Raw genomic sequence first — 26291 nt, 5'->3', positions numbered from 1 at the left:
GGGCAGCAGCGTCTCCAGGGACTCCCTGGGGTCCAAAGAAGGCATTTCAGCTGGGACTGTAGCAGGGTTTGTCAGGCTTGATTTCCTTTCCCCCTTTTTAGCTTGAGAGGCCAGGCAGTTTCTGATGTCTCACTGAGCTTGTTTGTGAAGGACAACCAGCCTCCCACACTGAGAATCTAAATGCAGAGCTCAGCTTCTCTGGAGAGGGTGGTGGCTGTGCACCCCATCCCTAGGTGGCCCTGGTGGTGTCCCTGTCCCCAGGCCCTGCAGGCTCTCCCCACGGCTGTGGGTGGGCAGTGAGGCAGTTTTGTTCCTTGCCTGTCCCTCAGGCACATTGCTGTGGGTTGCTTAGTGACCGGCTCCACCGGGTATTCTTCCTGCCTGAATAGCGCTTTTCTCTTCCCGAGAAGTTGGAAGAAGTTTCTCTTAGACCTTTCCCTTCCCCCCCTCTCCTCTTTTGTTCCTCTGTCCTGTGGGAAGCAGGAAGGGGCTGAGTCCCCCTGAGCAAGGACTCCCCGGTGGGTGAGGGGGCTCTGGGGAGGGGCTGGCAGCCCCCAGCCCCTGCTTTTCCCCAGTGCTGAGGCTTCCCAGAGTCAAGGGAAGGAAACTTCCCAGGAGGCTTTCCCCAGAGCCTGTTCCCTCCTTTTCTCTCAACACAGCTAAGTCTGATGTTATCAGGGATAATCTTGGCTAGAAAAGGGCCTTTGCTATGGTCTGGAGTTTCCCAGTGAGCTCAAAGCCACATCCTTCCTGATCCCAGGAAAGTGACTCTGATCTGATGGTCCCCTCACCTCCTCACCTTGCTCCTGTCCCCCTGCACCAAGATATCCCATCCCACTGTGGCTGGCTGAGGTGTGGCACACACTGGGACACATTTCCTGGAGCACAAGTCCAGCTGTGTCTCACCAGAGCCACTGATCTTGTGGCATCGGGTCCAGAGTGGCCCCAGGAAGCTGAGCAGGGCTGGAGGAGGCATTTCCCAGCCAACTTCCAGCCTGGCACAAGCTAATGGAACAAAGCCTGCAGAGAGCAGCTACAGCTGGAGCAGCCTGGGCAAGAGCCAGCATTCAGGACTGGGCACCTCCCAGCAGGGTGGGTGTCCCAGGGTGAAAGCAGCACTGCTGGGCTGTGCTGTAGTAGCCCCAGCCTGCTTGGCCATGGTGCAGGGCCATCCAAAATCCAGCTCTCTGTGGTTGGGACAACATCAAGGCTGTCCCTGTGCCTCCAGGTGGCAGCTTCTGTTCAGGGATCTGTCTTTGTGCTGGGTCTGGCACATCCTGGTGTGTCACGGTGTCCTGGTGCTGGGCACAGCCCTGCAGCTCGCTGCCATTTGTTATGGCCTGGGGGCTCCCTGGGGTGTGCAGGGACACACAGAGCAGAGGTTTGGTACCCTGCAGTCACAAGGTGTGTGCAAAGGTGTGACCTTGGCTCCTGCAGCATGGCATGGAGCTGATGGCCACACAAGCAGAGGGACTGATGGTGGGATCAGGTCTGACATCCTGAGGGATGCTCAGATACAGCAACTCCTCCTCCTGCACAGACACAACACCCAGTGCCAGTGACCGGTGGATTCCCCACTGCTAGCCAGGAGCTCTGGGGGCTGCAGGATTTAAACAAAGATGTTTGATTTGGGGGATAAATACACCACTGTGCCTCAGCATGTCCAGAAGTTGCTGTTTTGTCAGCTCTGCCTTTTTTCAAAAGCTCTTGGAGAGTACCATGAACTGTTATTACAGCTGTGCCAGACTCCTCCTGGGGTTCCTCAAGAGTTAACAGCCTTTAAATATTCCCCACCAGATTGCAGAAACCAAAACCACCCAGAAACTCTCATGGTGTCACCTTCTTGGCAGGGCTTCAATTTTTTTGCTTCATTTCCACCTCTTCCCTCTTTCAGTGTGGCTGCTCACCTGTACAGCAGAAGCAGAGCCCACCCTGTCCTGCTGTGTGTTCTCACAGCTCCTTGACTGTGGATGCAGCAGGGGGAAGCAGCCATGGATTTGCTGGGGGACAGGGATGCATCTTGGGGACAAGTGAGTGGTGCAGAGCCCATCTTGTCCCTGCTCCTGGTCAGTGCAGCCCTGCTCTCTGGGTCCTGTCTGGGTCTGGCCTCACCAGGAGCAGGGACAAGGTGGGCTCTGCAGCATGTCCTGGGGTTTGAGGTACCTTCTGAAGGTGCCAGCCAACCCCAAACCCCACCAGGTTTGTGCCACACACAGCTCCAGGGCAGCCTAGTGCTGTCGTGGCACATCCACATTGTCACTCCTGTCTCTTTCCTTCCCAGGCAAGGAACTGAGGCACAGAGCAGCCAGAGCTGAATAACAGCACCCAGCTTCCCAGCCTGGAGTTGCTCCCTCTGGATGTGTTACTCTCAAGCTTCTGTGGCTGACTGGATGCAGTGGGAGTGTGGCAGAGCTATGTGCCTGCTCCAGGTCAGCACTAAAAGCTCTGTGTTGGGAACTTAGCAGGTACTGTTAATGTTCCTCAGTTGCTGAGAGGCTTGGGGCAGCCTTGAGGGCAGAGGGTGGGAGGTTTCCCCTCCTTTCCTCTATGTGGACCTTCTCCCTTTCTTGGGGATGTGGTAGCAGGTAAATCCAGTTGGACCAGAAAAACTATTGATAATAGGGGAGGGAGAACAAGATAAAGGAGCAGCCCATGGCTTTGTTGTGCAAAAAGCACCAGCTGAGCTGCCAGGAGCCCTCACCTCCAGGTGCTGGAGCAGGGCCCTGCAGGTAAACAGCTCCAGGGGGTGCAGCAGGGCTTCTCTGCCAGGCTGACTAACAGGACCTTGGGTGCTGCAGGGCTTTCCCAGTTTGGCCTGGCCAGCCCTTGGAGTGGTAAATTCTGGAAAGACACTTCCTGAGTCCTGGGGACATCCCAAGGCTCCCTCCATCCCTCCCATGGCAGCCATGCAGTGTCCAACAGGACCACACAGGTGGGTGGACAAGGGGCTGGGTCACCCACCCACACTCAGACATGGTGTCCCCTCTCCCCAGCTTTGGGGACAGAGCCTGGCCTGACCCCGGGCACGTGTGGCTTTGAGCACATGTCAGGGACTGGTTGTTCTGCCAAGAGCAGGGCAGGATCAGCCCTGGATCTCTGGTCCAGAGCTGGCAAGAAGGGGGAAGGCAGTGGTTTGCAAAGTCACCCTGATTTCTCAGAGGTGTTTCCCAGCTCTGCACCCCTCCAGGCATAGCTCAGAGGCTCCCAGGCTGCCCCAGGCACTGGAGAGGGGATGGCCTTTGAACTGTGTGTTTGGCTTATCTGGCCTGGGTCAGCTGTCCAGGGCTGCCAAGGCTCTGCCATGTGCAGGCACCTGAGATAAGAGCCGGGCTGGGCCAGCAGGGCCTCGGGGACTGAGCCAACACAAGCCAGCCTAAGCCACATCCTGCCACTGCTCGTGAGGTCCCGACCTGCCACCTCAGCCTACAGCTTGTCCCAACCTTCCTGCTTTGGGGAAGAGCAGCAGGGGACTATAGGGTGTGTTTTCCTGATGGGCCACACCCCGCCAAGCTGGCACAAAGATCACAGTCACAAAATCCATCTGGTGGGAAAAGGCCTCTGGGTCATTGATTCCAACCTTTGAACACCTTGTCAACTAGACACTGTGTCACTGGGTGCCACATCCAGCCTTTCCTTAAACACCTTCAGGGACAGTGACTCCCCCACCTCCTTGGGCAGCCCATTCCAATGTCTGACAACCCTTTCTGTGAAGAAATTCCTCCTAATGTCCAACCTAGACCTCTCCTGGCACAGGACTGTGTCCTCTCATCCTGTCACTGGTTGCTGGGGAAAGAGCCTGACCCCCAGCTGGCTACACCCAACTGTTGGAGTTGTAGAGAGTGGTGACCTCTTCTTCTCCAGGCTAAACACATCCAGCTCCCTAAGCCTCTCCTCACAGGAATGGTGAGAATGTGCCCCACTGCAGCTATCAAAATCCATCACAGAGGACTGTGGTACAGAAAGGAGCCACCCAAACTGAAGAGATTCAATTTATAGGAAGGCAGAAGAGACAAAAACCTCTTGGACCAACCTCAAAAGCTTAAGTTCTTCACCTTTGTGATCTGCATTGCTAGGAACTGACATCTGAGAGAGGACTTGATAGACATTTGTGACACTGGGGGACACACAGACCACTGTTCCATCCCCCTCACCAGCTTCCTTGCCCTTCTGTGAGCAGTTTTGCTGCACCCCTGAGCCCCTTTCCCCACCTGCAGCACAGGGGATTGAGAAGGGCAGAGCATCTGAGCATCTCTGCTCCCGCAGCCACCGCCCTGCTGTCACCCCATCACCTCCATGCGGTCACTTCTCCCGACTTGGGCTGTAGTAGCACCTCCAAATCCAGCCCAAAGCCGAGCACAGAGTGGAGGGAGCTCCCTCAGCAGCCTGGCCCCGTTTCCCCCGGGCAGGGAGCCTGGCGAGGAGCTGCGGCTGAGCTGCTCCCGCCCCAGCAGGCAGGGTGTGTCTCAGCCTCCCGGGACATCTGCTGATGAATTTTTCATGCTGCCAGCCCGTGCCATATGGCCCCGCGTCCCCAGGGGTGACACCGCCACCCGCTCCGGCCGCCAGCTCTGCAGTTCAGGGACCTGCTCCATCAGCAGATTTTTGGCACTGTCTTAAATATACCTCTGACCCGTGCTGAATGAATTTGGGTATATAAATCCTCCAGGGGAATTTTGGAGATCTCATTCTCCCACCTGCACAGTTCATCATGGCAAAGACCAGGAGATTTTCCTCCACCAACCTGTGGCTGGCAGCCAGCTGGTGCAAAATATGTTTATTCTCCTCTTGTGCTCTCTAGCCATGGGGAGGGATTGGGTTCTGTTTCCAAGAAGTAATCACTGGAATAAAAAGCCCAGGCTAAAAATTATACTTGCTGGTTTCCATTGTAATTTCTTTTATGCTCTTTTCCTAATCTTTATTTGGCAACTGCCATCCTAAAAGGTTTTTCACACTTATTTAACATCTAAATTAAGCACCACTTAATTTTGGGGCATAGTCCAAAATGCATTGTAGCACAAAACAAGTAGAGCAGATGAAGAACTGTGCATCTCATTTTCACCCTGCTGAAAATAAAACCAACAGTAGAAAGCCATATATCATGGAAACAGAGACATGTGAAGAAACCAGCTCCTCCAGCCCTTGAAGCTGCCACTCCACCAGATTTGCATGATTGGGCCATAAATGTTTCCAAATGGCAAATCCCTGACTCTCCCCAGGTCACTTCCTCTGGAGCATTGGTCATCCATCTGGAGCCAAGCCTTGCTCTGTCCCTTGTGACTTACTCGAGCAGTTGGTAATAATTAGCTGTGGTTAACGAAGGGCCAGAATCAAGAGCACGTGAGCCAAGGCACCGGATAGCTGGGAGTGAATCCAGCAGGTCAGAGCAAGGCAGACCCTGAGTCACACCAGGTGGGGACAGCTCCAGGCTGGGGGACCTCTGACAGGACCCCAGACTCTTAACCACGCTCTGCTGGCCCTGAGTCTTCCAGAAAATGCCTGTACCCCTGAGGGCTGGGAGCAGCTTTTAGTGATAGAGGCAGAAAGCACCAAATCCCTCCATCGATGCAGCCCTATGTCTCTGAGCTGCCTTTGCTACTGGGTTACATGTGACCCCCTCTTTCTGCCCCTCCTTCTGCAGCTTTAGCTCCAGCTGGGCTTTAAGCTCGATTTCACCCCTGTGTGTCCATGGTCTGTCCTGCCCTTCCTGCTTCTTGCCTTCTCTCCTTCCCTGAGACAACCCATGCCCAGCCAACCTTCCTGCCACAGCTCCCTGTGCAACAGCAGGGAGGCTTCCCTGCAACTTTGCTTTAAAATCAGCCTGGCCACCATCCCTTTGTGGTGTCCTGTGGGGGTTGGTTGTTGGACAGACTCAGCAGCTTACTATTTTCTGTTCTTCAGGTTTGTATTATATTATAAGGGCGTGGGTGTAAGAGAGAGTGTAGAGCATGGAGAGTGATAAGAGCAAGGGGGTAAGAGAGAGCTTAGAGAGAGAGAGGTTAGAGGTAAGTGAGCAATTTCCCTTTTACAATACAATAAGTATTCTTCTACGATGAATATTCTAATTTCCAATAACCAATCTAATACAATATACTAATTTCCTAATATTTGCATGCAACCTATAGGAACTACTAAATTACCATGTTTTTTGGCTTTCTTATCTGTAACCCTTATCTTCAGACCTTTCCTGCCAGGCTTGGGACAGGATGCCTGTTGGTTCTTTGGTATTTGTGACATTTGGTATTTTCTAAACAAAGGAAGAGGCCTCAAACCTTAAAATAACTATTTTCAGCGTCTATATCAAAGACTGCTAACATCTCTATTTCATCTATTGTTTCTGAACTACTTGCTAGGCACTCATAAGATTTTTCTATTCCCTCCCCAACAGTGTCCCAGGTCCAGTGTCCACTCTCCCAGTGGGACAAGGCCAGCAGTGACACCACTGCCAGCCTCAGGCACAGAGCTGCTCCCGTTTTCACACAGCCTGGGCACTTCATCCACACAGCCAAAATTCCCAGAGGACCAGGGCTGGCAATGGAGGCATCTGTAGTAATGGAAGCACGTGGAGACTGAAGCAAACTCCTGTTAAAATGTGTTTTGCTTTTATCTTCTTTTGAACCTGTCTGGGCAGGCTGGAAAGGAAGCGGGGAGTGGTTGGATCTGAGGGGATAAACGAGTGTTGGGGAAAATGCAGCCACAGCAGGACTCAGGAACAGGGATGGGGTGCGGCCCCAGGTTTTGGGGCTGAATAATGAAAGAGGATGTTTGTGGAGGGGCTAGAGGTGTGTGACAGCTTGGAACAGCACGAGTGCTCAAGGAACCACGGGCACAGGGTTTGGACGGAGCAGGGCTCACCATCGTGCTGCTTCCTGAGTCTGGTGACTTCCTAAAAATCCGACCCCAAAAATTCCTAATAGTTGAACTGAAAATGCTTGTTTGCCTGCTGAGTCCCTTCCCCCGCTGCAACAAACATTTTGGTATGCATATCCTTCAGTTCACAGGCTGGTTCTTTCGGAGATGAACTAAAATAACGCCGAGATATTCTTTCAAAAACGAAACTGGAGCACATCCTCTCCGAAAATACCAAAATAATTCATGCAAATTTTCCCCCGAACCCGTTTCTCCTTTCCTCCAACCTAAACTCTCCGTCGAGCTTACCACAAAGCTCCGAAAGGTTTTGTTCGCTGCAAACGCACACGACCCATCCAGCCAGAACGTGGCGGGGGCAGCACCCCAAACGTGCTCCCCCTCCTCCTTAGTGGCAGCACCCACCGCTGTCCCCCCTTTTTCCCTTTTCCCCCTCATCTGCACCCTCCTGGCGGGTTCACCGTGGGGCTGCGGGGGCGTCACAGGGTGCTGCTATCGGGGAGCCCAAGGTCCCGACTTTCAGAGCCCGCAGTTTCTGATAAGCACAAAATATCAGCAAGCGCCTGTGGGTGCAGCCCAAACATGCACGTGTTCGAGTCGGACACGAAAGTTGCAAAAAGGGGAACCCTGTTTATGAGCCGTGGGTGGGTGGCATGAAAAGGAGGGGAAAAAAATAAAAAAGAGGAAAAAAAAGAAAAAAATAATATCTCAATTCCCTTCTGATCTGGGTAAATGTTTAATCCCCAGCTCGGAGAAAAAGCAGCTCAAAAGTGCTTTTTTTCTCAGCAAGTCTGAACCAGTCAGCCTGGTGCCTCCTCCCTCTGGCTTACACCCTCCCTCCCACTGCTCCGCAGGAATATCCCCGGCTGCTCCAAAGTGCAGCTGGGCACCCGGGGCAGGAGGGAGCCAGCCCGCAGCCCTGTCCGCGCCCCCCGGGCTGGGAGGGCAGAGGGACCGGCAACTTCGTGTGCCCGGGCCGGCCACGCTCCCGCTCCCTGCGCGGCTCCAGTGCCTGAGCTGCCCGGGATGGGGTCCCCGCACTGGAAAAGGCTCTGCCTTTTGCTGCTGGCAGGTTTAACATCCTCCCTGCTCCTCTACAGCCACTACCACACTACGGTGGAGGCGCCCACCAGCCAGAGGATCATAGCCAGGTAAGGGGGGACGGGGATGGGAGAGGGGTGGGAGGCAGGGATCCGTGAATCCAGCACGAGGTGCGCTGGGATGGAGAATCGGGGTGCCTTAGGGCAGGTGATCCCAGCTCTGCCCCCGCCCGCTTTGGAAATCCGCTGGCATCGGGCTCTGTCCCCGCTCTGAGGAGTCCTGGTCACCAGCCGAGCCCAGCGCGGGACCCCGAGGCCGTGGGGGATCTCCGGGGGTCCCCGCGTGGGTTCAGCGCATCGCAGCGCAAAGAAACCATTGCTGAGCGCGGGAGGGCTGAGAGAGGCTGAGAGGGTGAGGATCCAACCCGCTCCGTGTGCCGGCCAGAGCCGCCGGGACGCTGCGGGATCGCCGCCGGCTGATTGTCCTGGGGAGCTTTGGCCCCATGGAGCTGCACCGGGTCCCCTCGCAGAGGCAGGGCACGGCTCCGCTCTCGGATCCCCCGGGCTGCCCACACCGCTCACGAACTCGGGGCTGCAGCGTTTTCCAAACTCCAGCAATTTGCAACTTCCCTTCGTCTTCATTCCCTGCATCCTCCAAACCTCCCGAAGCCCTGGCTGAGCCTCCCCCGTGCCCAGCGGGAGGGGATGCTTGGGAGCCCCGGGGAGCGGGCGGGGGAAGGAGCCCGCACAGCGCTCGGGCTGCGGGACCACTGCCCTGTGCCCTGCGAGCATCAGGCGCTGGGCCAGGAGAGCTCTGTGCGTGTCCCCCACCTCCTGCTGGGTGCTGGGTGCTTTTGGGTGTGACAGAGCCCGCCAGCCTGGGCACTGCCCGGGCATGGGGGATGCTGTGGGGACCGCAGCCGGTCCTTGAAGCGGGATTTGCTGAGGATGCAGCCGCCTGAGCTGCCCTGGGGTTCAGCTCTCTCTTCCCCAGCTGGGAGCTCTCCTTGCCCGATCCCATCGTGCCAAAGGAAGAGGTTCCCTGTCCTGCCGGGCTGGTGGATCAGGAGTGTCTGCAGCAGCCCGGGCTGGCTGTTGGCTGTTCCCACCCTCGCCGTGCCGGGTTTGCAGCGGTGCCAGCGGCAGCGACAGCCAGAACTGCTCGGGGCAGTCACGGCTGGGCTGTGGAGCTGCTCCCCACAAAGAGCTTGATGTCCACCAGAGGGGAAACGGGCCCATGGACCACACTGGAGCTGGGAATGGAAACAGCCACGCCCTGACACAGAGTCTATACCCAGCGAGAGCAGGGTGTGGAGAAACCCCATGGGGTGGAAGCAGGGAGCAGGCTCCCCCACCACATGTCAGGCAAACCCTGCCTGGACCTGCTGCAGTCCCAAAGCCAGCCCAGGCTCCAGCCCCTTGACTGATGGGACCAACCCCAGAGAGGTGTCCAGGGTGAGGTAACACAGAGCTGACCTGTGCTCCAGAGTTCACTTGGACTCTCCTCTTGGCTTTAATTCAACCCCTAAAGCTGAACCCAAACCAGAGTGCAGTCTGTTGGCTTTGATTCCCTGTGTTTACAAACATGACACCCCATGTGCTGCCCATCCCAACAGAGCTGTGTCCCTGGAGGAATTGGCACTGCCCTGCTGCTGGATGTGTGGCTGGGTCCGGAGATGGAGCTGGGCTGGCCATTTCACATGGCTGAGGGGCCACCACAGAACACTCATTTCCTGCTCTGCCAGTGGGGCAGGAGGGCCAGGGTCCTCACCTGTGGGTGCAGGTGCCTCAGTTTCAGCAGGAGGTTTGTGTGAGCAGTGCCTCCATGCAGAGGTACAGGGGGAGCTGATCCTCTGATGGATGTTCCAGGTCACCCCAGAACCAGATCCCCACAGCAGTGCCAAGTCCCCCTCCAGCTTTGCCCTATGGAAGTGGGCAAATGCCCTGTTCCCTGCAGAGCAGGGATGGAGGGAGCCAAATCCCTTGGGGCTCAGCTGGACACAGCCCTGTCCTACTCCCTGCCTGTCCATCTCTCCCAAACCCCACTGGTGAGCTGCTGGCTGCACTCGTGGCTTTATTACTAGGGCAGATGGGATGGACAGGGAGCTCTGCACAGCCTCACTGTGCCATTCCTGCTCTGCACCAGGGAAAGATGCCTTTGGAGCTCAGCCCTTCGTGGTGAGATGGAGCAAGAGCGGGTTCTTGTTGCTGTTTTGGCTCCCTCAAAAATATCTGTGGGGCCCTGGGAGTATTTGCTGAAGATAAGGCTGGAGTATGTGCTCACAACACTCACAGCACAGCGTTATCTTCCGGAAACGAGGGATGGCCTTGGACCAGAAACGTCACCTGTGTGAATGTCACGGTGCGAGGGTGGCTGTGCTGCCAGCCGGAGCCGGGCAGCCGCGGCCGCTCCTTCCCGCAGCCCCATTGTGCGGCGGCCGGCGCGGGCAGGAGCGGCGTCCTGACTCAGCGAGCAGCTCGGGCTGCCCGCCACATCCTGCCCGCTGACGTCAAAGCGCTGGGCTCCCTGGCCGAGCTGCTGGGGGGCCGGGAGCCCCACGCCCTTCCCGCAGGGCTGGGGCAGCGGCAGCGCCGGGGAGCTGGCTCCAGCACCCACAGCTGGCGAGCAAGTGCAGGGAGGTGCTGGCACAGATTTATCAGCTCAGCACAAAGCCGGGAAGAAACGATGAGCAGGTGCCACCCACTGTGTCCGGCCATGGGTGGAGGTGGGGCCCAGCTCCCATGGAAGGGCAGCAGGAGCCAGCCTGGGGCTGTGCCATGCTGGGCACAGCCAGGCTGAGCTCCCTGGGGCTCCCACAGATCCCTGGCAGCTCAGAAAGTAGTGCAGCACTGTCCCACTGCCACTGCCCAGGGCTTTGCCTTGTGCTGCAAAGGATGAGCTGGGGAAGGGAAAGGGAAGAAACAGCAGCAGGAGACCTTGGAGAGCTGGGGTTGGGGCTGGGGGAGCAGAAATGTGCAGCTGAGGCTTGTGAACCTGGTGTGAGGGGCTGGGAGAGGCTGCTGGGATGCAGCTCAAGCCTGGGTATGGTGAACAAGGGTAACAGCCTCAGGGTTTGGGGGGGGCTGCACCTCTGTGGCCAGAAAATGGGTGGGTGGCCAACCCAGGGGCTTTGCATGCAGGGATTTCAGTGCTTTGCAGGAGCCAGCTCTGGACATTTCCCCAGTCCCTGGTTCATCAGTTGAGTGGTGGAGGTGTTGATAAGCTCTGCTGTTGAGGCACAGGGGCTGGAGTCACCTGCACTGTGAGATGGAGGCAGCAAGTGGGGCTGGGCAGCTCCCTGGGGCGCCTCCAGTCCCTCACCAGGGCTGAGCCCACGGGGGGTGCAGAGCTCCTGGCTGTGGGACACTTGTGTGGAGAGCTTTGCTCTGTTGGTGCCTGGGCTGAAAGAGCAGCTCCCAGTGTAACCAGGTCTGGTACAGCTCTGATGGCCCTGCCCTTGCTGTGACAGACCCTGAGCTCTGCCCCCTGCAAGGAAGGGAACAGGCGAGGCTGGGATTAGTTGGATGATGGCAGGATAACAGCAGAAAGGCCCTGCAGGAAGCTGCAGCTCTGCATCTCTCTGGAATGGCTCAGCCCCAACTTAGTGGACCTTCTTGGGGATTTGCCCTCCCTCCTCTCTCTGCCTGCTCAGATCTCAGGATGAGCCTCAGGGGTGAGCTGGTGGGGCCCATGCTGTGCTGAGCCCTGGGCTGTAGTGCTGTGTTTGGAGTGGTGCAGGCTTTGCTCTGCTCCTGCTGGGAGCCTGACTTCCCTTGGGACACCAAGTTAGGACACACAGCCTTGATTTAAAAGCTGCCCTTGCTCTGCAGCTGGGGCTCAGCCTGCTGCTCCCTCAGCATCCCCTGCCCAGAGCTGGCAGCACTGGAATGGTGCAGGGAATGTGCTGGGACTGAAACTTGCTTGGCACTGTCTTTCCATCCATGCCTGGGTAAATGCACCAGCCCCCAGCTCCAGCCCTATGTCATGCCATGCCCCCAGAGTGGCAGAGAGCAGGGTTTGGGTGTCAGACAGGTTTGGAACTGCTCCTGGGCAGGGCTGTGGCAGGGACAGAAACCCAACGCCCGCTGTGCCCTGTGCCAGGCAGGGGCTGGGGGGGTGAAGCTCCGCTCCCCACCTGCCTCTACCTGTCCCAGGCTCCCAGGCAGAGATCCTGTAACAAGGAGCCCTTGTCTCCTCCACAATCCCCCCCTTCTGGCCACAGCACCTGCCTGCTGGCGGGGCCGGGGGCTCTGAAGGGCCTTTCTGTGCAGGGATGAATGGGAGCCTGTTCCCCTCCGGTGGGCTCCCACCTCCTGCTGGCCTGCCCACCCCCAGCCCGGTGCCCCCAGGGGCTGGGTCAGCTCAGCCTGGCCCCATGGGGCTCAGGGCACCCCAAGTGGCTCAGGGTGGGCAGCCCCTGATGCTAAAGAAGGATCAGGGCATGCCCCAGCTGCCCCCGTGGCAGAGGGGGTCCCATGCACCCCGAGAGCCTCCAGCTGCTGATTGCTTCTTCAGTATAAATAAATGTATATAAAAATGTGTCCTGCTGGCCTGTCCAGTTTATCCCAGGAATGGTGAGATAGTGGGAAAAGCCAGGGAGTCCTCAGCAGGATTCCCCCAAGGCTGCAGGCTGGGCTGGGTGTGATTTTTGATAAATGTGAGTCCTGGAGGTGGGACCCACCAGCAGATGGTGATTACACAAACCCTGTATTTTGCAAATCCTCATTTCTCCACTCGCAGATGGGGGTGGGTGGGCGCAGGCAGCGGTGGAGAGGAGATGAATGGAGGGAGGGGTCATGGTCCTGCCCTGGGCTCTCACAGGTGGGGGATGTCAGGGTGCTCAGTGTCACCTCCTCAGCTGAGCCATCCCTTGTTTTGTCCCAGCTTGCTGCAGGCAGAGCCGCTGGTCCTGGCTCCCTCAGGGACCCCGCACGGAGCCGGCAGCCGCAGGTGGGCTCTTGGAGGCGGCTCAGAGGGGTAAGGAGGGAAGGTGCTCAGCCATCCTGGGAGCTCCCTGCCCACTGAGGGCTTCCCCAGTGCCCAAGTGATGGATTTTTAACTCTGCCGTATGTTTCCCCTGTTCCAGTGGGAATTCCTTCAAGCCCTCTGCCGAGCTGGAGGAGCTGGAGCCCAGCAGAAAGCAGGTAATCGTCAGCACAGTAATGACCGTGGTGCTGGGTTCTGCTGGGTGAAGGGCTGTGTGGGGAGGCTGAGGAGGAGCAGCATCCTCTGGAAGGGCTTTACAGAGGAGCAAACTTGTCCATCCACACCAGAGATTCTCCCCAGTTTTCCCAGCTGCCATTCCCCAGTGTGGAGGCTGGAGCCAGCATCACCACCCCCTCCAAACCTCTGACTCCTGGGCTGAATCTTTCCCACCCTCAGGTGACTCTGTAAGCCCTGGTTCTGCCAGCCCCACTGAGCTGGGTGCCAGAGGCTGTTTTGCAGCACAAAACCAAGGCATGAGGCAATGCCCTGCCTGTGTGACCCAGCAGAACATGTGATGGACAGGAGTATTTCTGCCCCTGGGTTTGTCCTCACCTTGGTGCTTGCTGAGGGGTGGAGGTGTCACAGGGAAGGCAGACCCAGGCTGGGGATTGAGCAGGGATCCTCCTTCCTCCCCCCCAGCCCAGCCCCTGCCTCCACTCAGTGATGGCCAGAGCAAAGGCAGACCCCAAGTTTCGGGAGATCTTCCGCTTCAACACCCCCGTGCTGATGTGGGACCAGCACTTCACCCTGGAGACCTGGAACAGGCTGAAGACACGACACGTCCCCTACGGCTGGAAGGGCTTGTCCCTCGCAGGTACAGACCCAGCTGGGATGTGGGGCAGCTTGAGGGGACTGGGGAGCCCAGCAGAAGGGACTGGAGATGTGGGGCAGGCAGAGGAACCCTGCAGAGGAGCCAGGAACGTTCATCTCTTCCCACCCCACCTCCCAGGCACAGGGCAGAGGGTGCGGTTTGCAAACGCTGCCTGCTGCATCTTGTGACATTTTCCCTGAATAAAAGCTCCAGTGTGTCTGTGATTATTAACTGGGGGCAGAGGAGCTCGGACAACCAGCTCCATTGTTGTGCAAGGAGATTGTTTCCCTTCCCACCCCAAACCCACTCTCTGTTCTCCCTGGCAGCTGCCGGCTTCAATCCCTGGGCTGGGAAATGCTGGGAATGGCCGGCAGGAGAGAACCAGTGACAGAGACATTGTCAGGAAGGGACATGGCCAGCACAGGCAGCAGCATCTGCAGGGCTGGGGCTGCAGATATCTGGATTCATCCCTGTGCCTTGCACAGCACTGTGTGGCCTCTGTTTGCAGCAGGGTTAGGAGCATGGGGAGATAAGAGATAGGACTAAAAATGGCCCGTGAATCCATTGAGATTCCAGGGATTTCTGAGGAAAAAACTGGGAAAATGGGTAGGCAAAATATCCGGAGGAAATGTAACTTAAAATGGCCCAAAAAGCCTGGAAATCACATGAAAAATGGCCCAAAAACTCCTGAAATCCATACTAAAATAGCTAAACTCGGCCAAAATTCCAATGATTGCTGGGAAAAGCATCAGGAAAAATCCAGGAAAAATTGAGCCTAACAAACCAGAAAAATCCCTGAAAATTTGCACTAAGAAACGAAAAATCCCCTAAAAATCAAACTGAAAATGACCCCAAAACAGCACTGGGTGGCCTCTGTTTGCAGCAAGGTGAGGAGCATGGGGAGATAAGAGATAGGAGGAGGTGACCCCAAGCTGGGAGAGCAGGGTCTGTCTGGTGCCCCATCTCTCCTGCATGGCGCTGGCGTGAGTTCTGTTGTGTGCTGCTCCTGGCTGTGCTGCCGCACGTGCTCACGTGGCTTGGCACACACCCCTGCTGGCTGGTCACATCCTGCTCCATTCCAGTGGTGGGCAGCACCCTGCAGCTCCTCAACGCCTCGGCCAACCGGCAGCTCTTCGACAGGGCCGCCGTGGCCGGGGGCTGCGTGCGCTGCGCCGTGGTGGGCAACGGCGGCATCCTCAACGGCTCGCGGCAGGGCAAGGCCATCGACAGCCACCACCTGGTCTTCAGGTGAGCATGAACCCCGCTGCAGGCCCAGGATGGGGCCATGGGTGCTGGGAGATGCCAGCCCTGGACACGTGTTCTCTGCTTTTCCTGCAGGCTCAACGGTGCTGTGATCAAAGGCTTCGAGGAGGATGTTGGCACCAAGGTCTCCTTCTACGGCTTCACGGTGAACACCATGAAGAATTCCCTCATCTCCTACGAGGAGTACGGCTTCACCCAGATCCCCCAGGGCAAGGTGAGACCCTGAGGGCTTGTTGGGGAGTTGAATCAAGTTGTTCCTTCAGGCTGGGCTTGCTTCTGAGACCTTGTCCCCATCTCGGGAGCCCTCAGTCCTCGCCTGCAAGCGTGGGCAGTGTCCTTAAAGCCCCTCCAAGTGCCCTGTGTGTGTCCCTGCTGCAGGACCTGAAGTACATCTTCATCCCCTCGGATATCCGTGACTACGTCATGCTGAAATCAGCCATCCAGGGCAGCCCAGTGCCCGAGGGCTCGGACAAGGGGGACCAGTGAGTAGCACCCCAGGATCCCCAGCCCCCCCGGTGATGCAGGCATGACTCGCCTGTCCTCACCCCACATCTGTCCCTACTGGGATAAACCCCAAGGAGCTCCAGGACTCCCATGACAAAGTTCTGCCCTTCTTGCCTTGCTGCAGGCCACAGAAGTATTTTGGACCAGAGGCATCTGCAGAGAAGTTCAAGATGCTGCATCCTGATTTCTTGCAGTACCTGACATCAAGGTGAGGGTGATGAGCACTGTGGCTGCTGTCTGGCTCTGCTCTAGGCTGGGCTTAGACCTCTTCCCTCTCTCCTCTGATTGTTCCAGTACAGACCAGTGGCTGCCCAGCTCCCCCAGACACTGGAACCACCCCCTGCCCTGCTGTTTGCACACAAAGCAGAGGTGTCCCTCCTCTGCCAATCCTGCTCACTGCAGCACAGCTCGCATCCCCTCCTATGCCTCCCTGTGCTCACCTTGCTCCCATTCCCCAAATTATACTTAGTCCCAGTCTAACAGGAGCACAGGTAGGGCCCAAAGGATGGTCTTTGCTGCCTTTCACAAAAGCAGGTGCCCGGCTTGGGGTGGCTCCGAACAGCAGGGAGGTGCCTTTTACCAACCTCTGTTGGCAATGAGAGCAGCCATCAGAGAACCCTGTGTTTCACTCAGTGCTCCTGCCTTACTGGGATTGGAGAGGGCTGGGAGGGTGTGGGTCTGGGGGCTGCAGTGCTGTGCCAGCCCTGAGCCCCCACAGCACGGTGTCCTGGTCAGGTTCCTGCGCTCAGAGATCCTGAACACCCAGTATGGCTCCCTCTACATGCCCAGCACCGGCGCCCTCATGCTCCTCACTGCACTCCACACCTGCGACCAGGTAAGGCCTCACAGGGCCACTGTTCCCTTAGGGAGAGGGAAATCCCCCCTTTGGCTGCTCTGGGGTTCCAGATCCTGGTGGTTGTGCTATGTGGAGACCAACAGGCATTCCCAGTTAGGGAAAATGAGAGCCTCTCTCACTGCCTTCTCTTGATCCTCCTGTTCTGTTCCCTGGGCCAGCCCCTCTCCCTGTCCCTCAGTCTCTGGTCACTCCCGCCCTGATTCCCTGTTGGCCTTTTGCCCTAACCCCACCCTTGTGACACCCCATGTCCCCTGGTCATTGGTCTCTGATGCTCTCCCTGCCCTGCTCATCCCATGTATTTAACACAGACCCTCACAAAGTACCTGGCCTTTGTTCTCTGAGCCGTGGATGATGCGCACACGTGGCTGAAATAAACATCTCTGTTAAACCCCTACAAAGGCCCTTCCTGCTTTCTTAGTTGTTTTCACCCCAAACAACACCAGATGCAACAGTCCTACATGTGCCCTGTCCCTGAAGGGAGAGGTGGTGGTGATGGACCACCCGAGGTGAAGCCTTGACCCTGTCCTTTATTTGCCTCCTGTCCCACAGGTCAGTGCCTACGGGTTCATCACGGCCAACTATGAGCAGTTCTCAGACCACTACTACGAGGTGGAGAAGAAACCTCTGGTGTTTTATGCCAACCATGACATGATGCTGGAGGCAGCGCTGTGGAGGAGCCTGCACCGCGCAGGGATCATCACCCTCTACCAGCGCTGAGGCCGCCTCCCCACAGGGGCCAGTCCAGGGACTCTTGTGGCTCTTCTCCTTTATCCTGAGGGTCACCTTCTCCCTGCTGAGGGCTCTTCCCAGCTGGCCAGACAGCTCATGGAGCAGGCTTGCTGCACACAGCCAGCAGTGATGTGAGGATAATGGGAAGCTGGAGCTGGTGGAGGAATGTTGCATTTCCTCAGGGATCAGTGTGATTGAACATGGCCTTTGGGGCAGCCAGAAGCACCACAGCACGTGGCTGTGCCCTGCCAGCCCTATGAATGTGGCTGTGGAGCACAGGAAGGGCAGGATGATGCTGGAAGAGGATGCTGGAAAATGCCCTTCACCTTAAATGCTCATCACCATGGTAAATCCTTGCACTGGAGACCAGGTGACAGGGGGTGACATGTCTGGAGAACACCTCCCTCCAGAAAGACTGCAGAAGGTCCCAGCTCCAGCCAGCTGTGTGTGGATGTGTGCCATGTTCCAAAGGATCTGTTTGCCTCCCTGGTCAGTGGCACAGACAGCAGGACAGACACAGTGGGCCTGTCACTGACCCCTCCTTGAGGTCTGCTGTTCTCTGACAAGGGGCTCAAAAGCCATCAGCTACAAGGAGGGTCATGGCAGCTCAGCCAGGACACCAGAACATGTCCAGGCTCTGAGCAGCCCGGAGGTGACACTGGCCTCAGCCACGTGTGTGGCACTGGGTTTGTTGGCCTCTTCTTGCACAGGGACTCTGGTGCTCTCTGTGAGCAGCCCCACACCAGGTGGGTCAAAGTGATGATCACTCTTAATTCTCTCCCCCAAACCCCGAGGGAGGGGAGGGTCCTGAACCCTTCAGCTGTCCCTCACACACCAGCACTGCTCAGGAACAGCACCTGGGGAGGCTTCTCCAGCTGCTGGGGGCTGGAGACAGAGCAGTGTAATCCAAGACACTTTCCCACTTTGTGTAATTACATAAATGTTGAATGATTGTTTTCCTTAACACCTGTTCCTGTTGTTTTGATGAACTGGGGGGGTTACACCCCCCCTTTACCTCCCACAGCAGAGGAGCAGTAACAGGGAGATTTCAACTGGGGAACAGCTCCAGAGGCAGATGGGGATGGAAACTGGTTTAAATAATGGAGATGCAGACTGGGAGACCTGCTAGCTCTGAGCACAGCCCTGTAACACTTGGAATGCTATTTGCTAGGTTGGTGTACAGAGATGGCAAAAGATACCCTGGCCCTGAGCCAGGGAACCTCCAAACCCCCTGAAGCTCCAGCAGGCAGCTCCTAGCCAGTTCACAGGCAGGTTGGGCTCCAAGCCTGTTCCAGATGTAATCTCTAGCTTGGGGCCCATCTTGTGTTCCCACGTCTCAAATTAACCTTTGTTCCCACCAGAGCCACCTTTCACTGGTACCACAGCAGCCTGTCAGGCCTGTTCTGTGTTCCCAGACACTCAGCAAAACCTTCTGTGGCACGAATGAACCTGATCCTCACATCCTCTGGCCAAGATATTCTGAAATCTCCTCATGCCAGCTCTGGCCAAGCCTCAGGTGACACCAGCACTGTGACACTCAGGGCAAGATGAGCAGGATGGTGCTGCAATCCTGCCTGGAATCACCCAGCTCACAGGCACATCAGGAACTAAACACTGGGAACCACAATGAGCACCTTCCTTTCCCCTCTCAGAAAGGGATGTTCCCAGCCAAGGGTGGAGCTTTGCTGGAGTTAACTCCATTTTAAGGACTTACTCATGGCTGTACTCCCAAGCACACCACAAGAACTGTCTGGCACCAGGACTTAGCCATAAGTTAGTTTTGTCACACTGTCCCCATGAATTACATCTGGGACAGGATCTGCAGACACTGAAGTCTTTGTGTTACCAGGTTTGCTGTGAAGGGTAAGCTCACAATCACTGCCTCAGGAAGGGTTTTAATCCAAAATCTGTCCTACCTGCACGAAACCATTTTTTGTCCAAGAAGAATCAGAATTATTACAGTTGGAAAACACCTTTTAAGAGCATGGACTCCAACCTTTACAGAAATAACCAAATAAAACCCAACTTCAATTCACAAGATTTTCCACAACTTATTTTATTCTGGAACAGAAGAAAGCAGGGAACCACTTTTTCCTCCAGTCAACTGTAGATCAGGTCCTGGTGAAAAAAAAAAAAACAAAAAACGAATGTATCAGCAGCTGAAAGTTCCTGATTTGCACTATTTAATCTGGAGTACAGATCTCAGGAGACAAAGCATTGTTCCCACCCAGGCCAATGGCACTAGTACCCAAATCCTTTTAGGTTTTAGTGATCCCTTACCCAAGATGTGGCTGCAGCAACCACTGATCAGTGAGGAGGAGCCTGTGGCCATTTCACATGACTTATCAGCAGTCATTTGTGACACTCAATCCACAACAATCTTCCTCTAGATCTGTGAGAAACCACAAACCAAGGCTGTAACTATTTTCCTAAAAAAGTCCATTCTGAAACAATTCCTGCCCCTCTGGTCTCAAAGCACTAAGTAACTTTTACTTTTCCCATTTATCATCAGGCTGCATCTCCATTTTCTTTTCCCTGTTACACCTTGGAAGCCAAAAGCTCCAGGTGCTTGTCCCAGTGCCTGGTCCTGCCTGGGAGACATCTGTGCTGTCCCAGACCCAGTTGCCTGATTTGTGGTGCCATCCCCTCCCCTTTCACAAACCAACCTTGGCTCCTGCCGACGCTCCCTGTCACCAGCTCTGCCGGGCGGCCTGTCAGAAGCTGCAACTGACCTTCTGCAAACAAAGCCAAATTCTGCTCAATAAAGCATAAAATCATTTAGCAGAAGGCAGCTGTCAGCTGCCCAAGACAAAGTGCTGTTCCAGCCTGTGTGCTCAGTGACTGTACATCAGGCAAGATAAAAAATGCATTTCTTATCTGCCCTCCAACCTGTCACTGTTTGCACAAGGAACTTGAAAGCTCTTTGCAGCTCTAAACTGTGCTATGACAACAGCAGCTCTGCACCTGGGGCTGCACTTGGCTGCTGTCACACAGCACAGGGGACAGATTCTGTCACACTGGTGCCACTCACACCTGTGGACTCTTTGCAAGGGGCAGGGGACCCACTGAGGGAAGCACCTGAGCCTCAGTGGACATTTTCCTCCTCAAGCTGAGTGTCAGACAGGGATAACAGCACATCACAGGCTCAGTGTGGCTACACAACCCCTCATGCTCCCCAAAGCCACACACAGTACAGGTACCTTTGGGATTTTTCCTGCTAAACCTTCAGAGATCAGGCTCACCAGGTGACTCAATGTGCCCACAGGCCTGGAGTATAATTAATGAATTAGAAACAAGCACTCAATACTGAAAAATTCAATTTTCTTACCAGCCTGAAGCCCAGAATAACAGCTGCCCTCTGGTCAAAGCTGTCTTTGGGCAACAGCAGCCCCAGGATTCTGCAGGACCATCTCCTCCTAAATACAAGTTGCAATGAACACTGTTAGAAAAGCACTTCAAATAAACTTTGTTCTCTTTTCCTCATCTTTCCTGAAAAAACTCCACCACTGGATCACAGAGCAAGAATTAGACAAAAATTCTCCATTCAAAGACAGGCAACTTTTGTCTCAAACTTAGCAGCAGAAACCTGTCCCTCAAGACACAGAGGAGCATGTTTGCCAGGGGGCTGTGTCATTCACAGACAAGAAACTTTGGGAGGTGGATGCTATTTAAGTCCTTACTTAGGGAAAAAAAACAACCCACCAGCTCTGAAATGTTACTGATTTGGACTCTTTTAAGCTGTTTCAACCTGGCATTCTCCTCCTGATCTTCCAGAAACCTTTCAATCCAACTCATTCCCTGCACACAAGAATAACCTATCTATCCATGGTGTAATTTGTTTATGGGTTTATCTTAAAAAAAGCGTTCATCAGAGCTAGGACAGCCACATCCCCTGAGGTGAAGGATTCCTCAGGGTGTGTCCTTCACCCAATGACTCTTTGGGGCAGGTGAGCTGCACCTCCCCACCCCCAGCAACCTGATGCAAGTTTGAAACTGTCCCAGAGCACCCCCAGGTAGGCAAACAGAGCAATTACTCTGTCACTAGGCCTATTTCTGTGACAGATGCAGTTATGAGATGAGCTGTGTCAAGTGTCTCCACAATGGGCTGTCATCCAATCCCTCCTACCTCTAATCCTTCTACTCTGGCTCATCTCTGACCATGCTGACAAGCAGGTACTCTGCTGGGCACCAACACCAGTAAAATTCACATTCAATCCACGCTGCTTTTCAGCTTGTGCTCAGTGGCAGCAAAGGGCCACACAGGTGGCAGCTGTGACAAAGCTACAGCCTTAATTGGCCTAATTACATTCATTAAGCCGTTGGGGTTTTATATCCCCTCCCAGGAGCCCCAGGAATGCAGGAGGGTATAATTTGAGACAGCAGAAAGAGTCTTTCTTCCATCACCACCCCAAGAGAAGAAAAACAAACAGACTATACCAAGACAGATGCTGCTGTTCCTCACCATTGTGCAGCTGCACTGTGGGTAAATCAGCTCCCCAGCCAAGGGAGTGTCGTCACCCCTTCTGGACACGGTGTCGTACTCTGAAACCGAGAAAAGGGGACAGAGTTAGTTCAGGTAACAAACCATTCCTTTACCTTTGTGTCGCTAACACTGAGCCTCAGAGTTACGCTTCCACAGAGGAAAGATCAAATTCAGACAGGGATAACTTTTATCATCACTAGCTCAGCTTCCAGAGCAGCTACAGAGTGGAGGGCCATCCCAAATCGCAGATCTGCTCTTGCCCTCGTGGCTGTCGCGCTCCTCAGCCGGGCAGCACCGGCGCCTGCAGGTACAGCGGCTCCCCTGCCCCAGCTGTGCGCGGGGTCTGGGCCGCTGAACCCCCGCCTCGGGCTGCAGGGACACGGCCGCGACAGCAGCGCCCCATAAAACGCTGGGCATCGCTGGGCCAGGCCGCGGCTCCTGTTCGGTAATGGCAGGGCCGGAACCCGCGGGGCCCGGAGCCCCAGGCCTTGCTCTCTCCATCCCCCTCCATGCAGCCCTCGAGCGCTCGCCGCAGCCCTACGGGAGTTCCCCGCACACTGTCCCGCCGTCCCCGCGCCCCTTGAGGCCGCCGTGCCCGCGGATGGCGGCCGATGGCGGCCGGGCCCACTCACCACACGCAGCCCCGCCGCCATGCTGTCCCAGAGACCGCGGGGAGAGGGCGGACCGCGGGGGCTCATGGGAACTGTAGTCCTGTTCCGCGAGGGCGCATGGGAACTGTAGTCCGGCTCCTGAGGTGCGCAGGGGCTGACGGGAAGTGTAGTCCCTTCCCTCAGGAGTGAAGAGCGCTCTTTCCTCCCTCATCCCACTCCTTAATGGTATTTACTGATTATTTATTAATTCTTCATGTCCCTCGCTCATTAGGGAGACACATATAATTGTTCGTAGTAGGCCAAATGCTTCAAAAGGCCGAACATGCATTAGCTCATGGAGGAAGAGGCTAATTAGCTGGAAATCAAGGATTAGTCAGAGATTTGAATATGCAATGCTTCCAGGATGTACTGTGATTGTCCTTTGCTGTTAAAACCTGACATGAAATCCACAGGATCCTATTTAGCTTATTAATGAAACTAGAAATGAAATTATAATTTATACATGAAACTATGGATGATTCTATTTAGCTTGTATATGAAGTCTGCCTGAACACTGACAAAGTGCAACCAGAACCAAGGAGAAGAAAACGTAAGCACTGCTATTATCTACTTTCTTGCCCCAAAGGCTTATCCACCCTTGGGATAAAAAGCTCCAGTGGATGGGAATGTAAAGCCAGCACACCAGAATCTGCAGGATTCACCGTCCCTTGAGGTGCTTGGATCAGAGGTGTGCTCATGGAAAGTTGCAATTTCCCACATTCCCTTTGCTCTCCTCTCTCAGAATGGCCCATGCTGTTTCTTCAAGTTTCTTTTAGAAACTCAATGGGCTACAGGAAGCTTTAAAAAAAAAACCAACCACACACACCAAAAAACCCCAACAAAACAAACAAAACCAACAAGTGCAAGTAGAGAGATGCCAAATTGCTGTTCTAAATGAGCTGCTTCCAACAGGAGCAGCTGGCTGTGGTGCTCCCCTGCTAGATGCAGAAACCCCAAATGCTGTCCTGGCTGGGAAGAGCAGCCTGCAGAGAGCTCTGGGCTCTGCCATGGGAACACAAGAGTGTCCCTGCCCCACAGGAGGAGTGGGATGAGTGTTTGGCCTGCTAGGAAGGCAGATGAAGGCACAGAGCAGCAGTAATCAACACAGCCTTTGCTGAAGCAGCCTTTGCTCCATGAAGATTTGGCTGGCGATCTGCCTGGCTGCTTTTAGCTTCCTAAATAAGCAAATATAACCCATTGAATTCAGATGCTAATAGAATTAGCCCTTCAAGGCCCCAAGGGAGGCAAGTTTTAAAAAATAAAGCAGCTAAAATCCCCCTTAATCAGAGTTGAGATCCTGGAAGGAGAGGAGATGTAACTTGGATGTGCTGAGGGATTTGCCAGTGCCTTGATTTTTGAGTGGAAGCTGTCAGCCCACAGAGCCTGTGTGTGCCTATAAAAGGATCAGATCTGCCAGGTACCGAGTAATGAATGGACTCAACAATTAAAACTTGGGAGAACAGCATGAGCTAAGTGCGCTCATAATCATAATAATTCATGTTTGCAGTGCACAGATAATGTTTCCAAGCATATCTTGGAGTCAGAACAAAGACTCTGGGTGAAGAGCCATTGCCTTGCCCATGCCCACGCTGTCCTAATTCTCTGCAACTTTGCCTGTGTGGGAATTAATCAGATTTTCTCTGCTCTCCCCTTTAGAGGGCGACCACGTCCCACAGATCTCCCGATGGAACCTTCACCGGGAGCTGCAGGACAAGGCAGAGCCTCCCCGAGCTCAGCAGGATGTGGTGGCTTTTCTGAGGGCCAGTGAACCCCCTGAGATGTGAAGGAGGTTACAGCCTGGTCTGAAGGTTGTGTTTGGACATACTCTCCTTCCTCAGGCAGCTGCAGTGCTGCTCCCAAGGGCAGTTTGGACATAATTTGGATAGATTTCCCATGGCCAATCTCCATCAGTTATGGCATTTTCTTGCTCTGAAAGGCTGAGATAGTAAGAAAAGCTATGAAAAGGGCATGTAGATATTCTACACGTGAACATTAGGGAGCTGTTCTCAATTTCCCTGCAGAGGATTTGGAGGGGATTGCTTCCTCCCACAAATCACATGAGAGATCAGTATCTGACAGAGGAGGGAAGGATTGAAAAACAAATGGAAATCAATGACAGAACCACTCCATCTTCAGCTGGGCTTTGATCCCATGCTCAGATTGAAGGACAAGGTCATCTCTCGGTTTTCCACTCATTTCTTCTCTTAGCTGCCTGTAAATCCCTCGAGGGAAAAACTCTCCATGCTTATTGACATTAATTTGATTTCCTCCTGATTTCCCCTCTGCCTGGCCTGGTCCCACTCTGCAGACAGGGCTCCACAAAGCCTGGAGAAACAAAACATCTGGGAGTTCAGAGATGCTTTGCTGTGGTTATCTTTGACATGTGGCCAGGGGGAAGCAGCCAGGGTGTTTGAACCCATTAAAAGCCCAATTTCCCTCTGGCAGTCCCCAGCCCCCTGCCAGGCTTCAGTGTACAGAGCAGGAGAAGATGCTGAGGTGCAGGGATTGATGCTTGTTTCTGTCAGAAATTCAAAAAAATAATCCCTTCAGGTAAGGCTGGAGATTGCTGGTATTTCAGGTGCCAGATTTACAAGAGAAAAGATCGGTACTATTTAAAAAGGGGAAAAAAAAAAAAAAAAAAAAAAAAAAACGCCTGCCACAAGGTCCTAGATCCTGGTGTCAGTTGCTTCTAATCAGTCCCCTGAAATGGCAGAAAGGCTCTTTGGAGCTCAGCAGCAGACAAGCAATGTCTTCCCAGACAGGACAAGGCACACTGCAAACAAAACATCCTTCCCTGCTCCTGCCAGCAAAGCTCTTAAGCCTTCATTTAATATTAAATACACGTTTAAACCTAAGCCCATTCCTCAGCATGTCTCGTGTGCTTATGTAGAACTTCAGCAGGCTCAGGAATGCTCTGCTGTAACTGGAGGCCTGTGCACTGAATAACAAGAGCTTTATGCTTACAGAATATCTGTGCAAGAAGGGATGGCTTTTCTGGGATGGATTCTGCAGGTTGAGAAGAGGAAATGTTCCCCTTTCTCCTGATGGTGCAGAAGAAATTGCAGCTCCAGCCACTCAGCTGTTCCTCCTGCTTTTTTCCCTTTTTCTCAACTGAGTTTGGGGCACAGTGCAATAAAGCCAGTCTCAAGGTACTGGTTTTTGAGTGCAACACAGAATGGATTTGGAGGAGATTGTGTCAGTGTGATGGAGACAATCTGATCAACACTTTTGATCCTTCAGGTCTGTGTCCCAGCCAGGCAAAGTGACCATCTTGTCATAGTGAGCCAGATTCTGTTCCCAGCTCCTTGGAGGAATGACCAGAACACAGAACACACACAAAATGTTCCAATGGCAGTGCATGCACAGATACATCCTGGGGCCAGACAGATGCATTTGTTGAACAGGAGCAGCAGGAATCCATCTTCTCCATGGATGAGTATGTTTAATTGAAATATACACCCTCTGAGCATACCCAGAGATGGGAGATGTGTACAGCTACACAAATGCACCCAAAGGTAGCAGGAAAACTTTAACATTGTAAAGCTACTGAGACCAGGAGAGAGATTTCCTTTCAGGCAAAGTTAGAAGAGCAAGGAAAGGAGAGTTGTCCTTGCTTTGGGCAAAGAGATGGATCCTCTATTTTCTGTGTCAGCCTGAGTGATTACAGCACAGTAAGCAGAAAGGGAGTGAGCTGGTATAAAAATACCCAGGTGATATTAATGGGAAACTTCTCAGGCCCTCTTTTATCACAGTGTTTCTGTTTGCTTGGATTACTTGGCCAACCAGCCATTGGTCCAGCCATCCCCCTCTGCACTGTGCTGTAAGCAATATTTCATCTATCAGGCTCAGATACCAGAAATATGCTGGGCATGCACGGAGCCAACAAGCATTTTCTTGCAAGTAATTAGCATATGCTGCACCGAGGTCAAGCAGTTGTGTCAGAGCACAATGCAAATCAACACTTCTTCCCACTGCAGATGGAAAATGGAGAATTGCAAATGCCATATCTCCAGCTCACCTCTTGCTTCCCACCATTTATTCCAGAGGAAGGAGAAAATTGTTTTGAGGTACTTTCAAGAATAGCATGTCTGCTGCTTTCACTGC

The 26291-nt window shown here is 54.4% G+C and overlaps 1 protein-coding gene, 1 long non-coding RNA gene and 1 other non-coding gene across 6 annotated transcripts; 1 reads left to right on the top strand and 2 right to left on the bottom strand.

Moving 5' to 3' along the window:
• Positions 1–7509: 7509 nt before the first annotated feature.
• ST6GALNAC2 (ST6 N-acetylgalactosaminide alpha-2,6-sialyltransferase 2) lies at positions 7510–18018 on the top strand. 2 transcript variants are annotated; one of them, XM_056505894.1, is made up of 10 exons: positions 7510–8015; positions 12790–12882; positions 12992–13049; positions 13531–13705; positions 14785–14950; positions 15041–15179; positions 15344–15447; positions 15594–15677; positions 16205–16304; positions 16875–18018. In XM_056505894.1, the coding sequence occupies exons 1-10, from the start codon at positions 7891–7893 to the stop codon at positions 17040–17042; spliced, it is 1212 nt and encodes a 403-aa protein (XP_056361869.1). In that variant the 5' UTR covers positions 7510–7890; the 3' UTR covers positions 17043–18018. The 2 variants fall into 2 exon arrangements, with proteins under 2 accessions (XP_056361869.1, XP_056361870.1); XM_056505895.1 differs by having other exon boundaries at positions 7591–8015; positions 12790–12855.
• A 1076-nt stretch (positions 18019–19094) lies between these two features.
• On the bottom strand, positions 19095–22257 carry LOC130260454 (uncharacterized). 3 transcript variants are annotated; one of them, XR_008841781.1, is made up of 6 exons: positions 22170–22257; positions 21492–21596; positions 20383–20470; positions 19721–19808; positions 19335–19446; positions 19095–19172 (listed from the first exon to the last, which is right to left on the bottom strand). It is a non-coding gene; the product is annotated as an uncharacterized LOC130260454 (long non-coding RNA). The 3 variants fall into 3 exon arrangements; XR_008841779.1 differs by having other exon boundaries at positions 19721–19789; XR_008841780.1 differs by having other exon boundaries at positions 19721–19789; positions 21517–21596.
• Positions 21667–21742, bottom strand: LOC130260695 (small nucleolar RNA R38). Its single transcript, XR_008841828.1, has one exon. It is a non-coding gene; the product is annotated as a small nucleolar RNA R38 (small nucleolar RNA).
• Positions 22258–26291: the final 4034 nt, after the last annotated feature.

The sequence above is a fragment of the Oenanthe melanoleuca genome, chromosome 18 (genome assembly GCF_029582105.1).
Source record: "Oenanthe melanoleuca isolate GR-GAL-2019-014 chromosome 18, OMel1.0, whole genome shotgun sequence".
Taxonomy (NCBI): Eukaryota; Metazoa; Chordata; class Aves; order Passeriformes; family Muscicapidae; genus Oenanthe; species Oenanthe melanoleuca.
This window is presented reverse-complemented; position numbering and strand designations above follow the sequence as displayed.